The 17,030-nt window shown below is 37.8% G+C and overlaps 1 protein-coding gene and 1 pseudogene across 1 annotated transcript in view; one reads left to right on the top strand and one right to left on the bottom strand.

Annotated features, from left to right (window-relative positions):
- Positions 1–17,030, bottom strand: part of TOP1 (DNA topoisomerase I) — a 78,644-nt gene that overhangs the window by 28,539 nt on the left and 33,075 nt on the right. Inside the window, exons 4-8 of the mRNA XM_011366609.2 lie at positions 12,240–12,363; positions 10,860–10,915; positions 8,336–8,431; positions 7,264–7,339; positions 3,965–4,071 (exon numbers count right to left, since the gene is read on the bottom strand). Coding sequence (XP_011364911.1) covers positions 3,965–4,071; positions 7,264–7,339; positions 8,336–8,431; positions 10,860–10,915; positions 12,240–12,363 — 459 coding nt within the window. The remainder of the gene's footprint in view (positions 1–3,964; positions 4,072–7,263; positions 7,340–8,335; positions 8,432–10,859; positions 10,916–12,239; positions 12,364–17,030) is intronic.
- LOC111743974 lies at positions 11,550–11,668 on the top strand (annotated as a pseudogene).

Raw genomic sequence — 17,030 nt, 5'->3', positions numbered from 1 at the left:
AAGCAATCAAATAGGTAGGTAGGTAGGTAGATAGATAGATAGATAGATAGATAGATAGATAGATAGATAGATAGATAGAAAGATAGATAGATGTAAATTAAATGAAAAAAGAGCTGGGGAAAAGGGGAACAAGGAAGAGTTATTGCTTAACAGTTTCAGTTTTGTAAAATGAGTTCTAAAGATCAATGGTGGTGGTTATGGTTGCACAATAATGTGAATGTACCTAATACAGCTTAACTGAACACTTTAAAAGAGTTAAGATAAATTTTATGTTATTTTATCACAATTAAACATAATTTTTAAAAAAATCTCAATTCAAGATTTAATAAAATCTTAGACCTGGAAGGATTATGAAAAATCCCCTATAACCGACCTACCACTTTACACATACAACACTGACAAGGTCTCCCAACTGGACGCTGGCATAAAAAGGCCTGGATGCAAGAAGCCACCCAAACCCAGAGTCTATCATTACTCTCTAGATCAGAGAAAATATATACATATGTATGTATGTACACGTGTGAGAGCAACTGCAGTCCACATGCAGCAGTCACAGAGTAACCGTGAGGGGATTCAGAACACCATGTTTTCCCTTAGCCTAGTTCCATTCTCTTCATCAACTCCAGTGTTTTTAAGTGAAGACTCCAAACCGTTTTATAATTCCTTCTATTCCAACATGTTCATCCTGAGGACTCACTCAACACTAAACCTCAATTTATGCAGAAAGACAGAACATACCCTCCAAAAGGCTGGTCTCGCTGGACCAACACCTATCACTGTACAGATGTCTGACAGCAGTGTTGCCCTTTTAGGCCCCACCAACGATTCACCAACAGAATTAAGAAAAACATGTACATCAAAATGACTTCTCCAGACAAGCTTGACTTACTAATTCAAGTTAGGTATCGATGTGACAATAAAATGTGCTTGAATAGGGGAAGGTAGAAAAGTGCTATAAATGTAAGATAGAAAAGTAAATATCTACATCTCTCTGAAATTAAGTTCCCTTGCAGTTAACAAGTACCTCACAGTACACTATAAAATGCATATTTTAATTTTTTAAATTTCAGAAATAAAGGTCATATGCTACTGCTTTCTGGAAGCTAATCTCTGGAATCAAGGGGTTTTTCTGGTTTGAGGAGAATGTCAAACTACAGTCTTTAAATTTCTTATCAGTATTACTGACTGTATTCGTGACTCCTGGTCTTTCAACACTACTTCCTTTACGTTATAATCCTCTCTTTACAGTATTTTACCTTTGCTAAAGGAGACCTGACACTCCATTAAGAAGTCACTCCTAACACCAGCAACAAACTTTCCAGTTTCTAGGTCTTTTTGTGAAGAATCATCTGTTTAGAATAAACATGAGACTTATATTCCAACAGGTCAGCCCGACACAAAAGTGTACTTAACGCAAGGCAGAGCTGGAACCCTATACAGCTACAATGGGTAACACTTAAAGTGAGGGGGGTCTGGGTTAAACAGATATTCATGGACCTCAGCCTGAGCATATTACTGCCATTTTAACATTGTTTCCATGGGAAAATGTGATACAGTAAAGAAACCCAGAGGGATCCCACCATTTTCCCATCCCCATAATAACTATAGATAGGGAGATAAGGATCAAAGTTTGTTTTTGGCAGGATGAACAAGTCTGTTGACTTTGGAGCGGGGGTGTGGGGGAAGGAGGGCATGCAAAAGATCTGCACATTTACCAAGCTGGTAAAAGTGAAGTATGTAACACTTTTAGTGGGACAGCAAGAGGAATAGGAAAAATGAGAGTGAGTGCCTGTCCTGTAAGCTCCCTGACTAGGCAGTCAGTGGCAGTCACTAAGGACTGGACCTCTGACTTCAGAGTATAATAGGCAGCCGACAGTGACAAAAGCAAAGGACGAGCTCTCAGGCAAGAGGCCAATCTTCCTGTTCTCCACCTCTAAAGACTTACAGTGTACCATCAAGCACAGTGTGCTTAAGTATGCACAAAATATAATAATCAGACTTGAGAAAAGCATGCATTGGAGGCTACAGCAAAGACTGTGATTGCTTACCCCTAAACCAACCATCTTCAGTTAAAGACTAACCAGTCCCACTTAAACCAAAACAAAAATAAAAACCAAAGTTCACAATCTTCAGAATTAATGAGTGACAACACCAATTAGGATTTCAACCACAAAAGCAAAATTAGGCAGTTGGACCCTTCTGGGGTACCTAATTCCACACAAACAAGGCTGGCAGGAAACCAGTACATCTGCTTCAGGGCCCAACAAGAGCCAAGGCTCCAAAAGAAGGGGAAAGACAGCGCAGAGCTAATGATGACAAGGAAATGAACTTGTTCATTCAACAAACACTTACTTCAGATCCCGCCACAGAACCCTGAGAGACATAAGAGGCTGATGAATTTACTAACTCAGCATTCTCACGACTCCCAATAATAACCCCTGATTTATACAATCACTTCATTTTACCTAAAAAAAATCATAGTATTAAAGGTCGTAAAAGCCTTTCAATATTCTATCACTGAAAAACTTTAATTCCAAAGGAAAAAATAAAATAAAAATGAAAAAAATAAAACACATCTTTCGTTTTCTGAGTCTGACCTCTGGAAAGGCCCGGGATTCCTTTGCTGTGATTTTCCATGTCTACACTTTGCTTTTATCCCCCGTGTATGTTCACATCGACAATGCCAGTTTCACAGCAGTGCTGAGCGTTTCTGCCACTGCAACCCTGCTTCTCAGCCACGTCCCTGGTGACTGATCTGTCCCCTTTCCTCAGAGGCACTGGGGGATTATTTTTCTAAATTATAAAAGCCACAGAGTAAAGGCATATAAATGGGTCTGGAACTCTACACACCAGTGGTTACCTCAAAGCTGGAAAGGAAATATGAGACTAGGAGAAAGAGGGAAAGGCAACTGTCATTTTTTTCTAACTCCTAAACCTCTGCATCATTTCAATTTTTTCAACATAAATACAAATCATGTATTACTGGCGTAGTAGTTAATACAAGTCTTAAGTTAAAAATACACGTTTATTTTAAAATTCCAAACACTGAAATTTATTAGGTCGGAAATAAAATCCCATTTAAACACCCATTTCAAAAGTACCTGTTACTGCTAAACTCGAGACTGCCTGAATGTTCACTCTCAGTAGAGGAGAATGCCTGTTTTCTCATATCCACTACTCTAGGTATTTTGATGCTTATTGATCTTTCCAAGTCTGAGAGACATTAAACAAAAAGATGTATAGTTTATTACTTTTCTTTGCCTTTCTGTTATTTGAGGTTGACCATATTTTAAGATGTTTACTATTTATTTATTTATTTTCTTTAAAAAAAACTGCCCATTCCTCGCTTTTCTATGAGACTGCTCCTATCATATTTGTTTTAAAAGACCTTTTATCCTATTAGGAATCTTAGCCCTCTGTATTGCAAATATTTTTCTTAAGTTTTTTTTTAATGGTGTGAGTTTATTTGCCATATAGATTTTAACTTTGTTGTATCGGATTTCTAAATCTTTTCCTTATGGCTCTGGTTTTATATCTTGCTTCAAAGGGTTTTCTCTATTCTATAATTTAAAAAATGGTCATCCAGGTTTTCTTGTGGAGATTATTTCTGACAAACTGGCAGTTTTCCCAACATTATTTATGGAATAATCCATCTTATTTAAAATAATCCATATCATTTTAAATACAATGTTCTTCATATGCTAAATTCCCATATGTCTACTTCTATAGTCCATTTTGTTCAATAGGCTGGGACCTAGTTTTGACATCCAATAGGTTAAGAGCTAGTTGATGCCTTCACTAAGACCTAGAAAACTCATTTCAGAATGTTATTCTAGAGAGATTCTTCTAAGTACTTCCTTCCTACTCCAAATGTCAAGCTATTAATCTTAATAACTCAACACTATTGCTTAATTAGGTTGTGGAATCAAAGAGCTGACATTTGAACCCAGTGCTGAGATGTTACCATTTCCACTTCTGCTCCTCTTCTTTCTTCGGCTTCTTTTTCTTGCTATCTGGCTCAGGAACTTTTTTATCTTTATCTTTATTCTTGGGTTTTTTCAATTTACCATCCTACAAAGAAACATGGTGAGATAGCACTTAAATAAGGACCAACTGCATTTCCAGAAGTAGTTCTGGGAACCATTAAGAAGAAAAACTGGAATCCTAGAACACTATAACAAGATATCCTTAGGTCCAATGCTCTCTATTTGACAGATGAATAAAAATTTTCTGGTCTTTACTCTAGAGCAGTATTTCCCAAAACTACTTGAGAAACTGGTTAAAAACACTCATTCTGCAGAGGAACAAACTGGAAAATTATATTTTTATTAGCCTCAGATAAGTTTGGAAAAGCACTGCTACAGAGAGTCAACCCAGTGTATTATCCTTACTGATTTTAAATCTACTCATCTGTAAACCTCTTCTTATACCATCAAATAATGGGTATATGAGGGTTTGTATTAGATATTTAACATACAATTTGAAAGAAAATTCTTGATTGAGTTTAGTGGGAATACTTTTTATCACTGTTGTCTGTATACACAGTCACATAGCACTTAGCAAGTATTGGGAGGTCCTAAAATGATTACTGATTCTTACAGTGGTATTTCTTTACAGCTCTTCTTTGAACTGTGACCCTAGATGAGCTGTCACAGTGGCACAGAAAAAGAGCATCAAACATAAACAACTGCAATTCACCAACACAGGAGATAAATCTCAAAACACACACATCCATGCAAAAACATGCTACTCAACAGATGGGGGTCCCACTCAAGAGAATCAAAACTCTTTTGAAGAATACTTTCCTTTGTTCTAACTGTTCAAGATAAGTTAAGTCTTTATTCAATGGGTTTTATACGGCTATGAAAGGTGGTTCTGAGTTATCTAAAAATTGATTACAGAATGGCAGAGCTTAAAAGAACTTCTGTAAACAGTCTGGTTTGACCTCTTCCAGTTAAAATCCAGGAACTCTGAAACAGAGGTTTTTGTCACTTCCTCAAAGTCATATAGCTGATACTGACCATAATGAAAACACAAGTTTACCAGAAAAATAATAGAATGTGACTCATGGGAATGACTGGAATAGGTAAACATTCTAAGACTACATAATAGGATGGCAACCAAGATACTCTCAGGGCCTTTAGGCAAATGACTTTTGGGATAAAAGAAAGAGGAAAGACTACAATATCCCACATATTTAAAAACAGTAATGGAGAATATACATGTGTAAGTATGGGAGGAGAAAGTACTGGAGGACCACATTAATCCAGATAGTGTTTACTATTTAGGCTGAAACACACTACAGGAAAGGGAAATGTTTTTCAGTTAAGACATTCTCTGAATAGTTTCTGAACAAGCATGCAGATGGTTCCATCAGGAAACTACTGGCTACACTGTATGTTTTCAAGCCTTAAAATGGGATAATCAGTCACTGAAAGACGTCGGAACAATTCCCAGAAATGAAAAAAACCATAGCCAGCGAGTGAGGTTTAACGACCGATCCTGCCATCTGGGGTCTCTGCCACAATAAGATCGTATTAATTCAGTCCTTCAGCCTGAATTGTTTTTCTCCCTCCGCAGAGAGAGGGGTTGTTAAACAGAACAATAAAAAACGGGGGGATGTCAACTGTTCTTTTTTTCCAAGTGGCTTAACAGTTATGACTAACCTTTCAAACTCCAAGGAAGGTATTACTGTACATAAATGCAACATAAGCATAAAGGCATGGAGAACTTGTTTTACTTTTCTTTATTGACTAGTGATGATCTACATAAGAGTAGAATGACTGACTACCATAACCACTACTCAATATTTCATTCTCAATTCTTTGAATTGGCTCTCATAAACTTGAATCTCTGCAAGGATAGACTAGTTGTCAGAAAAACTAAAATTCTCTAAATCCAGGACCCGATCATCTCTCTATGGCTCACCTATTCATTAATATTCTTAATATGAATTCATCAAAAACCCTTCTTCTCCCTTCTGTGGAGTTAAAGGATCAGCAAAGTCCTCCAGGAGGATAGCATGGTAGCTGTTGTGCTGGCTCTGGAATCATAGTGCCTGGGATCAAACCCTGGCTTTACCACTTAAGCAACTGTGTGACCTTAGGCAAATGATCTGACCTCTCTATGCTTCAGTTTCTGCATCTGAAAAATGGAGATAATAGTAGCAATATTTACTTCTAAAGGTTGTTCTAAAGATTAAATGAAATGATATATACAAAGTGTGAAGAATAGTGCCTGGACACAGTGATCACCTATTACATTTAATTTTAATTATTAATATTATTCTTATTGCTATGATATAGTACACTCTTAAGACTTCCCCTCACTTTCACTATCTTTACTGCTGATACTTCAAACTATCATCTTTACACTTGTGACCAAGACAGTGGCCAACCTCGAATGCAGCATAAGAGCTAAAACTCACTCAACCCCTTCTTCTTAGGAGAACTGTGTAAGATTAAAACCCCTGTGAATTTCTGGCATGTTTTTCTTGACTTACTTGCTAACAACTCTTTATTATAAGATAGTGTCGAAACAAGGTATCATATTGTTGTATTTTAAAACTACTACAAACATCAAATAGAAAAGTACTTGAATTGAACTGAGAGATTAAGGAAGGTTATAAGCCAGGAGAAGAAAGAAGAAGAGCATGTGTGTTCTGGACACAGGGAACAGCATGTCTTACAGAAAGTCCGAAAGCACAAAAGAAGGTGGTGTGGGGAAAAAAGACACGGAAGGTCAGTGTGGCTGGAACAAAGTAAGTTAGAGAAGAGGCACAAGATGAAGAGAGGTACAAGATGCGGGGACCAGACTGGGAGCCAGAGAGAGGAGTTGTGGTAAAGAGCTTGGATTTCATCCTATGGCCAAGGGGTACCCATTAAAGGACTTTAAATAGAAATGGTTACCCAAAGTGAGTGATGAACAAGCTTTATGAGATATGAGAGAGCACTAAAAACGGTCTTAGTTTTCCCTGGATTCTAAGCCAAATATGCTTTCTTGTTAACACTTCCTCTGTATGTATAAAGATGGCGTAGTTTCTCTAAGAACATCATCTGGCAGCATAGCTATGGGTAGACACCCAGGAAGGCTAAGAAAGATCTGAAAACTAACAGTGCCACAGTCACTGCATATGTGTTAAGAGTTTTTCCTCTACAGTAGATCATTTAAATTCCTAAAACCCATTTGCCTTTCGAAAGCTGTTTAACAGAAAACTCCCTATTCCGAACTCAAGCCTCAAAGGGCCTAAGTCTCTTTACTAACCTCTTCTTCCTCTAGTTTTCGTTTCTTCTCTTTCTTGATATCTTCTGTTTTAATTTTCTTAGGTTTATAATCAGCACTAGAAAGGGAAACATGAATATGCAGTTAACACAACTGTGACTCAGTAGTTCTCACCAACGGGGTTAGGACCTCCAAACTCTTCTTGGAGACCTGCACGGCAGGTGTGGCTGCTATTTTTCTTGGCTGGGTATTCTACAGTCAAGAACAGGAATGGAGAAAGTAAAGAAGGCTAGACCAAGGCCCAATCGTTACAGCCCTATATAGAACAAAACAAACAACTTTATACTGTATGCTGGCCTGAAAGGGTACATATGTACCCTTCCATTCCACTTCCCTTTGACACCACTAAAAGATGGAAATCTGGGAACCTACTGTACAACAATGGCTACCACAAAGTAATTACTGGCTCAAAAGGGGAGGCAAGAAATTCTGCATGAATTCTGAATGAATACAAGTGAGTTTGCTAAGTATTTCTCTCCTCCTTTCCCACCCACTTTCTACCATAAATCTTCTATAGATTCCTGGAGCATAAAAAGCTATACAAGATTGAAAATAACGAACAGAATTTAACCTGGCTAATTATACCTGAGAAGGAGGTACATATAAGCTTCAAATAACTGTTTTATTTAAGAGCAATTTTATTCTAAGTGAAGCTTCACTTAGAATGCATTGACAGGTACAGATTCTAGGAGAAATTACTTTAACAATGAAAACTTACCTGTGGTTAAGTGATGATAAACTTAAAATAAATAAATATGCTTCATGAATTCTGTATTATTTGAAATTCTTATAATATGCATTACCCTTAATAAAAAAATAATAAGAAAACTATATATAGTCTCCATTTAAGCCTCAGGTAAAATACTTATTTGTTTAGCAAACTCCATTTCTCATAATTCAAAGAGAAATCAGTCGCCCAGTCCATTCTTCACAAATTCCAAGTAAGTAAAAGTCAATTAATGCAGTTTTTCCTGTGTATTGTGAACACATATATCACATTTATTCTTTAAGCAACTTTTTGTTTACGAAAATCGAAGTAATAAGAAATACTCACTCATCCTCATCTCGAGGTCTCTTCAATGGCTTTATATCTTCTTTAGGAGGAGCAAAATAGCCATCATCTTCAGGTTCATCTTTAATTCGTGGTGGACTAAAGAAAAAAAATTGTTAGTTAATGAGTGTTGGAACATCTACATTAAGTAATCCAAAGAAGGGATAAGTTAATCTCTAAGAAGCAGCTAATATAAGGATAATTACATAATTTGTATATATTATAAAGGTTTTTCATGAGCACTTTTTCTCATTTGATTCTCACTACAACTCTGTGAAGTAGATAGCTCTGTCATCATTTCACAGATGAACAGGCCTATCAAGGCGTAGGATCAGGGCTCCTTATTCTAAGTCAGTATTCTTTTCCACTAAATCTTAGCTGTCTTTGCCAACATGACCCAAACCACAACAGGAACAAACTTAAATTGTTTCCTCAACTCACCTAAGGGTTACACTCTATACCTGACTCTACAAATGATGTGAACTGATTATTCTAGACCTCCAAAAGCAAAAATATAGTTTATATAAGGAAAAGAATAAAAATTTATTTCCCAAACTTCATACCTTAAAGTTGTAAGGGAAAATAACCTTAGTTACATAAGAAAATAACCAAGCTGACGTTACAACAAAAGGGCACATGCTAAATGAGAGGCCCAGAACAAGTTGAATTTATCCTAAGCCAAATTTATTCATTATTAAATTTCTTCTTAGGTTTAGCTGACTTACTTTATATTCAGAAGAGTACCTTGCCCTATTTTTATTAAGATTTTGCCTTCTGAATATAAAAAAGATGATTCTGTTAGACAACTATCTTGAACCAAACAGTGGAAGGAACAAGTGAAAAAACCATGGGATCAGAAACCACCATAGCCTTGGGATGTTCCCTGGCCTGGCACATCTCATCAGAACCTCACTGCTTACAGCCAGAAGCACTTACAGAGCTAACTAACTCGGTATAGGGAATGGCCTCTGGACAGGAAACATCTCATTTCTAAGGGGTCCAAAGGATAAGCTTCCAGACTCTGCAGCAAAGGAAAGTCAAGATATTCATCAGATTTTAAGAATAGACAATGCCACGCCCCTCTCACTCCCTCAAGCATACTGGATCCCCTTGCTTGCAACAGAATTCGAATGTTTAAAGAAATGAGCTTTCTTTTCTTATTTCTGCACACTCCCCAAATGCCAGCCTCTAAAGCTATTTTCCCCACAACCAGAGAAATGACCAACATAGACCCAAGGGTCCAAAATTTCCAAAAGTTCTGCACCACAAAGAAAGAAACAGTGCCATTTATCCAACTAGTTAAGTAAATACTAGATCTTAGCATCGTCACAGGTGAAGTTAAAAACGTGGCAAAGGTTACTAGGCCAAAAGAAGTTTTTCTAAAACAATTTACCATAAAACTAGTTCCACCCAGTGCAGCATCTGGATTCTCTGCAAAGACACACAAGCAAGGTAACAAGCAGTCCAGCAAGTGAATACACAGACCACTGATTCAAAGGGTGTGTTTCTAATCTGCTAACCCATAAAGTCTGAAACTGAATCCAGGACTACACCAAGTCCAGAGTCCTTACAGCTCTAATGATTCTTGAATTTTATCATTCTACATTCCTAGAACAGTTACGAAACATGCCTGAAGAGGGCTCCTGCTTCTCCTAGTCTAAGGGACCCAGAGGACATGGCACAATTTTCAAAAATGCTCTCAAACGAAACTGAAAGTTCAAAGTTTCAAGGAAGCAAAACTCTCAAAACACTCTGTCCTAGTCAATAATGCAAACAGTTCTTCCAACAACTCCTAGAAAATCCATTCTATTGTTGGTGAAGGTGAGCGAGAGCGTATGATCAAAAACTTCTCGTTTTTTGAAACTAGAGGGGACTTTCGGGCTTATTTTAGGGAGTTGAGGCTGATGAGGAAAACAGAATCATAAGGTCAAAAATAGCACAGGAAAAGTGACCTCTAGATTGTGCGTATTTTCCTCTCCTTCTAGAACAGAGATAACATTTCTACTCAAATCTACAACAATCCCGAAAATGTAGGTCAAGTAGGCATCTATGTCTGAGCCTCAGAATATTACTACGGAGAAACTCAGAGTAGGGCTTTTTTCAGGAAACTCCATAATTACTACTGACTGAGTATGAAGTTTTTTGGGGGGGATGATAAAAATATTCTGAAATTAGATAGTGCAGTAATGGGGAGGTTACACAACCTTGTGAAATATACTAAAAACCAATAAACTATACACTCAAAGGGTGAATTTTATGGTATGTAAATTATATCTCAATTTTTAAGAATTTCTTCCTGTTAACCTTTTATATCCAAAATAACTTCTGGGAAATGTACTGGTCAGTCTCGCTAAATGGCACTCTAGAAATGCTCAAGGTGGCTTAGACCAACTCCGGTCAGAGCTGACTTCCTTGGAAACTGGGAGGTGGCCAGGTCAGTGTGTTTCAGGTAAACTCAGGCAACAATACAACCTGGGCAGCTAGCCTGCGGGGCACACACACAGAAAGAAAAGCAGAAGAGTCTTACCTGGAGAAGCCATTTTCCTTTTCTTTCTTTATTTTTGCATCCCCAGAAGCTCTAATCTGAAAGGTAAAACAATAGTGACTGATGAGTATTTTAAAAGGACTACATTTGAAGAAGCTTCTCTCTTTTTTGAGAATATTAGGCCTCAACTCTTAGGGCTTCTTGATCACAGACGGACTTTTCTCGTTTAACAGGTGAACTGAAGATCTTCATATTATTCTAAGGCTTGTTGTCTTTGTTTTTGTTTTTTTTACAATTTTTGAGGATGAATTGTCCAATTCACTGAGAAATTTTTCCCTTAAAAATGACCATTTTAACCTTTAAACTATGGCAAGTCCCCCTTCCTTAGTAAATCTACTCCACCTCTCAAGGATTTGCCCTTGGCAGTACAGAGGAAATTAAAAAACAAAACAAAAAGAAATAGTCTACTTCTTGCCTTCTCTGCAAAGTATATTAACATTCTCCTCCTTCAACTCCCCGTTTTCTAGATCTGCTGGATACTCTAGGTCTTTCAGAAATCTTCACATGTATACACAAAGACACACACACACACACACACAAAGAGACACACACACACACACACCCCCACCCCCACCCCCACCCCCCCGGAAGAATACAAAATAACTGGTATTGCGCTGCCTTTGGAAAGGGAAAGATGGAGGCCAGTCAGTCAGGATAAAAGGGAAATGTTATGTCTATGGCCATGCCACCGTGAACGTGCCCGATCTCATCTGATCTCGGAAACCAAGCAGGGTCGGGCCTGGTTAGTACTTAGATGGGAGACTATCTAGAAATACCAGGTTCTATAGGCATTTAAAAAAAAAAAAAAAGGAAATGTTATTTTTCACTACATTCTCTATTTCATATTGTCTGAATTCATGAAGTAGCTATGTTACTTTTTTAAAAACTAAAATAAAACACTACTCATTCGCAGCCAGATTTGCCTAGCCATTTTGAGAAGGCTTGTACTGGTTATGTTGAAATCAAAAGCCAGAAAAGGCACCAGCATCACCAAATTTTCACTCAAGAACCTTCATTCACACATGACCAACATAGCAGTAAGCCTTCTCCCTCCAAAAGAGTTAATTTTCCCCATTAAAAAAACTGACACTTCTAGAAACCTTATATCTTCAATTTATCCATTTGTCATATAAAGTAAAATAATGATATGGAGAGATTTGATACTGTAAATACAGTGGTAAAGGGCTCTGGTTTTCATAGTTTGACTATGGTTGGCTCTAAAGTCTCCTGACAGAGACCTTTTCATCAAAGGCCAAGGGCTCTTACTATATAATGAAGGTACTTTCATTACCTGCTTTAAAAGGTAAATAAAATGAAAAGTACATCCTGCACCCTCTTCCCTCCCATTGCAAAGTTCTGTACCTTCTCCTCCTTTCGTTTCTCCTTGTCTCTGTCTTTATGTTTGTCTTTATGTTTTTCTGAACTTCCATCTTTGTGTTTGGTTTTCTCCTTCTCTTTGTGTTTCTTTTCAGAATCTTTATGTTCACTGTGAAAAATAAGACACAAAGGGTTAATTAGTCCAGAATAGGGACCACAGGGTTCATTTTACAAGATCAACTCACAAGATACCCTAAGATAACAGGAACCATGGAAACGAAGGTTCAAGTAGAGGCTTTTGGCTACACGGGACTTTACCTTGTTTGATGTTTTTATTTTTTTCAAAGGAGCAAAGGAACCAAATAGATAAACATTGCCATTCTAAACAAACCTGGACATTTTTTTAAGTGACTAAGACTATATACAGTAAGCCCCACTGTACAATATTCTACCAGCAAAAAACTATAATAAAAGTTCTAACTCGAACTTTCACATCTGATATGAAGGGGGTAAAAACCACTCGCCAAAAATTATTTGGTGGCTCTATGCCAGACTTGAGCCCTACCATACATGTAGCCAAGGCAGGACTTCGTTCAGTAAGCAGCTCAATACCACAGACATTTCCTGCTAGCTTTAACTAGGAAAAGTTAGTTACTCTAGACAGGACTGAGATATCCTGCATGGTCCTTTCCTCCAATAAGAAAAGATGCAACTAAAAGCAAAGGCATGTCCTGTGTTGAATGTTTAAAAGCCTTGCTTTTGAAGGGGTTTGTGGACATACTGGTAGCACTAAAAAGGCATTGCTCCTCTGGAAAACAAAATGTGACGTTACAAAGCCAAAAGCCATTAAAATGTTCATATCCTGAGATCTAGCTCCTGGAAATGTGTTTGGGAAATAACATTACAAAAAGATGTTCATTTTTATGTTTCCCACAACAAGAAGCAAACAAAAACAAACCACCACCAAGAAACTAGATACAACCTTAGTGAGTAACGAGGAAGAAACTGTGATATATACCAAGTTAGATAGCTAATGTGCTATAATTTATGAGTTCTACAAATATACATGGAAAATTTTTATGACAAATGAAAAAAAAAGAACATAGTCTTCCCTTGGTATCAAGGGGGACACACCACCCTCTCCCAACACAGATACTAAATCCACAGACACTCAAGTCCCATGTATAAAATGGCGCAGAACAATGCAGAGGTATACAAAATGACTGCAATTATATAAAAACATTCATGTGGACAAAGACTAAAAAGGCAATAAACAAAAATCACAGCTGTAATTTAAGGTGGTGGAATACTAGATGACTGTTTTCTTCTGAGCACTGGCCAGACGGTTTAGAAACCTTGTTCATATCATCAACCAATACATGCCACAAGTTAACAAAAGGGAGACTGAATTCAAGTGCTATGAATTGGGGTTCAGCCCTAGGCACAAAATGGCTGACAGGAACCCCAGCTGACAGAGACAGTCAGGCCTATCTATAGGCAGCATCAGCTCTTGAGCCTTTCCCACCATAGACTGTATTTCCCATCTGTCACATTTAACACCTTCAGCCTGGAAAAAATAGATTTTTACCAGCAATGATCTCATTAGGTTATGTCCACCCCATGAAGTCTGCTCTAAAGTGATTTGGCCAGCATACTTGGCTACATCGCAGGCCAAAAAGGGTGAAACAAATGATGGCAATCAATTAGGTGAGAGCCACAGAACCTGGATCAGAAGAGCATCTGCTGTCACATACGTGTCTGTACACAAAAGGAGATCCAATTTGAGACAGGAGTTTGGGTAATAAATAAGCAGACACTCTATGAAATCTAGCCAGGAGGGCAGAGGTGGGGAGGCCAGCAGAAACAGAACTACAGGTTAGGGAAGATCTAGGGACTGTCACAGATTGGGGGGTGGCAGGGGCAGGAAGTCCTCTTTCCCTTGTTTATGTACTCTTCTATGTTGCTCTCATTAGGTTATTTAGATCTGCCACACACTGAAAAAGCAAGTTTCTACATGAGCAAACTTTTCTTTGCTTAGCTCCAGTGTGCCTGGAGGCACATAGAGATCAAGTTTTCCCACTACGCTTTTTGTTCTCAGCATCTTTATCATGTCACTCTAACTCAGTGTATTCTCAAAATCTGTTTTTACCAAAATACAACATTTTATCAAAAAATTTATTCTAACCTTTGTACGAAAATGACTCCCTATTGCATTAACAACTCCAGCTTTAGAATGATGGGTGAAATAGCAAAGTTGCTGAGATTACAACTGATCCTTCAGGAGTTTACACATATGAAATCAAAAGCGCATGGTTTTGATACTACCAACAAAATGTATGGTAATATCACTATTCCATTATACAATCGTTGTTTTAGTTGGTTTTAACATTAACTATAAAAGAAATTAATGGTCATCTATAAGTTTTTGACTTAAAGAAGTTTAGAACAATTACATCTATAATATTGATGAATGAAAATACCTTTCCCCTCCTAAAGTAAGGGGGGAAAAAAACAGTTTCTAAGCAAGCATTGTGCTTGTTTTCTCATTTCTCATACGTCATCTCATTCAATCCCCACAACATTCCTGTGAGGTAGGTTTTATTCTCTCCTTAGACTGATTTAGAAACAGGAGCCAGTGGGTCAGTCTTAATCAAAGTTACATGTTAGGAAGAAGTGAAGTTAAGATTTAAACTCAGCACTTTCATCTCCAAGTTTAGAGCACTTCTGAACTTCACATTTCCATGAAATTGATATCCACTATTTAAGGTAGACTAACGTTAGAGATAAATACATAGCAGTCTGAGATTTGACATTAAGGTCAAAACTTTATTTTACCATCAAGTAGAAACTTTCTCGAATAGAGATCCTGGATTTTTGAAATGATGAAACCTTTGGGATAGCTGCTCCTCATTTTGTCTTTCCACAAAACTATAATTCAGGAATCTAAGTTTAGAAACACTCTACCTTCCTTTATGTTCCACCCCTCAGCCTGTTCTCTTTCTGGAAGAAAGTAACTCTTAGAATTAGTCTGTTTCACTACAAAACTGGCTTTCTAGCCTTTTGGCAATCAAGGCATGGGCACCTGTAAGAGTACATACAGCCTTCCAGTTTCCAGCTTTGCTGTTTATTAACACACAAAACAGAGATCAGGGAAAAGAGACAATAAATGACAAGGCAATGTGACAGTACCTAGGGTACCCTAGATAAGTGAAAAAAAAGAAAGTCAAGATACTTCCTCTGCCAGCTAACCAGAGAGAAATCTATTCAGGAAATTTAAAGTTCCTCCAAGAGTAGTACTAACCCCTCTGTAGACCAGAATGAGATGAAACTATCAATTTGACTTTCCAAAGAAAACTCACTCTCCCAACCGTTTAGATGTAAAAGAGCAGGTTTTAACTTTTTATCCTTAGTGAGCTCAGATGATTCAGGGTTAAGAACATCTTGTGGTACAAGCTATTCCACAGGCAACTCTTACGGAGCCCTTTGAACCTCTGAACACAATGCTAACATCATACCTACTTGTCAGGTGTTGTTCCTTGTCTCTGCCTCCGGACATAGAGAGTGAAAGACTGGGAGTCCTCTCCTTCATCCATAACCCCACACAGGCAGGAGTGCTGGCAAAGAGCAAGCCCCAGAGCCAGTCTTTCCTAGGAATCTACCTAAAGTAAGTAGCAAATGCACCTCAGGGACAAAATCCTGTGATACAGATGCATGTCTAAGGCTGTGCCATAGAAATGAGAAACAGGATTTGGCCAGTGGTAGAAAATGAAGCCAATCTGGGATCAGTTAGGCTGGCTCATCATCATTCAGGATTTGCTAACATGTACCTTTTTCCAAAATGCTTAAAACTGGTTTGACTTTTATGGTGGCTTAAAGAGTAGCACCTTTTCCAACGACAGAGAATGATGGAAATTCTGATCAGTGCTGAAGAGTTCATGTGTTGACTGCCTGTTTTAAGAGATGTTACTCTGTGTTTATGCTGATTCTAATTTTCCATACATATTCCATACACATGTCAAAGTCAAAAAAAGGGCTTTCAATATAACTGAAGGCTACAATACTGCTAAGTACAGAGACTACAGAACAGATGATTGAGGTATTAAAGAAACTCAGTGAGGCTAGGCTAAATAAGAAAAACTGGAAGAAACGCTAAAACTGATTATAATAAGGAACTAAAAGATCTGAAGAACAAATACATTTTAAGAATGAGTTTAGTCTGGGACACACTGAAGGCCCAAATACAGACAGTAGCTAGCATTCTAGAACCTCTGGAATGGTAGCACTTTTGGGTGAAATATGAATTTTATCATCAGGAACTCTGAGGAAACACTCAAGTATTGGTTATGCACAGACGCTGACTCCTTGAGGCCCAGGAGTCTGTCTGGGGATAAGATCTACCACACCAGCAGAATCTGGACAAGCAGAAGTCAATGCCAAGGAGAAGAAACTGAAAGATTCAAAGCCACCTCTAGTTGACTAAATTCAGAAAAATTTCCTCTAATCTGAGAACCGGTTGCTTACTTCCAGTGTTTTTTTCCTAAGATCCTACATTCTCTCAATTCTAATTCAAGGATTTGGAACTGAAGGGAAAGCAGAAACCAAAAGCATCCTTATTCACAGATACTTCTCACACTGGCTGTATAGACTAGTGCTGCCAACATGGCTGGAAAAGCACTTTCCTTACTATTTCACAGCAATGCTTTTCTGTCTTCCCTGGCTTTCCACAAATTTGTCACTCTAGCCTGAATGCCAGGTTTAAAACTGGCAAGAGATGCACACAGTGAAAAACTAGGAGGAATCATGTTTTTCACATCTGATAGTCCTTTATTTTCTAAA

The sequence above is a fragment of the Pteropus vampyrus genome, unplaced genomic scaffold (assembly GCF_000151845.1).
Source record: "Pteropus vampyrus isolate Shadow unplaced genomic scaffold, Pvam_2.0 Scaffold125, whole genome shotgun sequence".
Classification (NCBI taxonomy): Eukaryota; Metazoa; Chordata; class Mammalia; order Chiroptera; family Pteropodidae; genus Pteropus; species Pteropus vampyrus.
This window is presented reverse-complemented; position numbering and strand designations above follow the sequence as displayed.